The sequence below is a fragment of the Orycteropus afer genome, unplaced genomic scaffold (genome assembly GCF_000298275.1).
Source record: "Orycteropus afer afer isolate SDZICR_OR568_19922 unplaced genomic scaffold, OryAfe1.0 scaffold00476, whole genome shotgun sequence".
Lineage (NCBI taxonomy): Eukaryota > Metazoa > Chordata > Mammalia > Tubulidentata > Orycteropodidae > Orycteropus > Orycteropus afer.
Window position 1 is genome coordinate 172,707 of NW_006922063.1, and position 2,672 is coordinate 175,378.

At 56.5% G+C, this 2,672-nt stretch overlaps 1 protein-coding gene across 1 annotated transcript in view; it reads left to right on the forward strand.

Moving 5' to 3' along the window:
- Positions 1-1,617: 1,617 nt before the first annotated feature.
- SCN1B (sodium voltage-gated channel beta subunit 1) overlaps positions 1,618-2,672 on the forward strand; it is an 8,504-nt gene continuing 7,449 nt past the window's right edge. The window contains exon 1 of the mRNA XM_007954873.2: positions 1,618-1,780. Within this exon, the coding sequence (XP_007953064.2) occupies positions 1,669-1,780 (112 nt within the window). The 5' untranslated portion in view covers positions 1,618-1,668. The remainder of the gene's footprint in view (positions 1,781-2,672) is intronic.

Consider the following 2,672-nt stretch of genomic DNA (forward strand, 5'->3'; position numbering starts at 1 on the left):
ACGGCCCCGGCACTACCCCGGCGGCGGGATTCGCGCTCTGGACCCCCGGCAGCGGCGCGAGGGCTGCTCCCAGCCCATCCCCTCGGCCCGGCTAAGTCCGCTTCAGAAAGAAGTTGTGTGCGTGGGGAGCGGGGCTAGGGAGGGCAGTGGGGGTGGGGCTGCGGGTGGACAAGAGAGGACAGGGGCCGGGCTGGCACAGTCTCGTGGCCACGGGCACCCAGCTGGGAGCCAGGAAACGCGCTGTCAGCTGCTTCGGGAGCCCCGCAGGCTGCAATGTGACACCCACAGCCGCGGGAGGGGGATGGAGGGGAGGGCGGCGCCCAGAGACCGGGACAGAGAGGCCGGGAGAGATGGGAGGGGAGAGGGCAAGATGCAGGGAAGAACTCAGAATGGACCCAAGTGTGCCGCCGGGAGACTTGGGAGAGATGGGGTTAAAGGGGGACACTGAGAGAAGTACTCTGAGCTTGCAGACCAAGGGCTGGAGAGCTTGGGGAAGAAGAGACACAGAGACAGAGACAGTGAGACAGAAAGAGAGAGAGTGGGGAAACAGATGAGATTCTGAGCGTGGAGAAACTGGAGACAGGCAGATAGAGGTGGAGAAACCAAGACAGATGTGGAGACAGATCGAACCTGGAGTTTTAAAAAGAGAGAGACAGGGAAAGGTGGAGGGAGGTGGAGAGAGTGAGTCTGAGCTTAGAGAGGACGCAAAGTGGTGGGACACTTCAGGGAGACCACCACAGAGACATAAAGACAAGCCACGGAAAGGGGAGAGAAAGAGACAGACAGGAGCTCAGGGAGACAGCGGAGCAGCAGGAGAGGACAAGAAGTCCCAAGGATAGATTCTGGGGCAGGAGAGACTCAGCATTAGCTAGGGAGCACTGGGAGGCGGCAGGAGGGGCGGTGAGTGTGGAGGTAGGAGAAGGGGTCCAGCTGGGATGCAAAGGCCCTGAAGAAAGAAAGAGTTGTTGAGTTTGGGAAACTGGCAGCAGGTGGGGTGAAGGGCTGCAGATGAGGAGCCTAGAAGAGGTGGGTCAGGGCGGGAGAAATTGGGGGTAGCTCACCCAGGGGCTGGTGGGACCCGGAGCAGGGCGGGAGGGGAGCAGCCCCCACTTCCCCTTCCTTCTCCCAACCCATTTCGCTTGGGGCTGGCAGGTTTTGTAGAGCAATAATAGTGGAAATGACTGCCCCCTTGAACTTGCAGCTGGACTTCTGCTAGATGGACTTCTGCTAGACATCTAGATGCTGTGGTACCTTGGGCAGGTCACCTAGATGCTGTGGTACCTTGGGCAGGTGACATTCTGAGGAAGGGTCTCCTGTGTACCAGGCCCCACTCGGAGGCCTTACTGAACTTAAGGTAACCAACAACAACAAAGAGGTTCATTTCCTTCACATAACAGAGAAGGAAAGTGAGGTTCAGAGGGAATCAGTGACTTGCCAAGGTCACGTGACAAGTGGCAGGGCCAGCTGGGTGCCCATTTCTGCCCATTCGTATTCCTTCTCGAGGGGAAACAGATGGTTTCCCAGGGGCCTGAAAGCCATCCACCAGGGAGCCTGCGCTTGCCCGGGGTGACGGGTGCCCCTGCTTGACATGGCTCTGCTGTCCCTACAGTATCTTCAGCCTGGGGGGGCTGCGTGGAGGTGGACTCAGAGACGGAGGCTGTATACGGGATGACCTTCAAAATTCTGTGTATCTCCTGCAAGCGGCGGAGCGAGACCACCGCTGAGACCTTCACGGAGTGGACCTTCCGCCAGAAGGGCACAGAGGAGTTTGTCAAGGTGTGTGGGTGCCGGGCCTGGGTGCAGGAGGGCAGGTGGCGGTGTGTGTGTTGCAGGAGCGGGTTGGGGCTGAGTCCCAGGGAGAGGAATTGTTTGTTTGGTTTGAATAATTCACCACTTGGCATGACCTGGATTCAGATTCCACCTCCACTGCTGTCTGTGGTCACTTGACCACCTTGGACCTTGGAGAAGTCACTGAGCCTCCTTGAGCCTGTCGCCTTTTCTGTAACACAGTGGTCTCAGGTTTATGTGAGGACTGATTGAGTGGATACAACAGGCATGTGGTTAGCACAAAAGAAATATCAGTGGAGCCCCTGGGAGATGGGAATGGTTAATGTGCTTGGATCCTACCTGAAAGATTGCAGGTTCGAGTCCACCCTGAGGCACCTGGCAGAAAGGCCTGGCTGTCACCTTCTGAAAAATCAGCCATTGAAAACCCCGGGGAGCACAGTTCTACTTTGATGCACACGGGGTTGCCATGACTCGGAATCAAGCTGACAAGAACTGGGGGTTGCGGTGCTGGAGCAGTTTATCTGGCACTAGCAGAAATGTCTTGGAGAGTCATCATGGAGAAAAAGCAGAACTTTTTGTTGCTGTTGTTACGTGTCGTTGAGTCGTCTCAGAACTTTTTGACTTCTTTATATTAAGCGTGTGTTTTGAATTGCATGTCTAAACTTTTTAGAACCTGCGAGGGAAGTGAGGTCTATTGCAGCAGGGATCAGGCTGCTACCATCCCTGCCTGAGGAGAGTGTCCAGGGGCTGGGGAACGTGAGGGAAGCAGGATGTGGGAGAATGAGGAACAGGAAGGCCGGTGAGGGCTTAGGGTGACTGTGGAATGTGTGTGTCAGTGTGCCTGTCTCAGAGCTGGAAGCAAAAATCAAGGTCTTGGGCAGGCC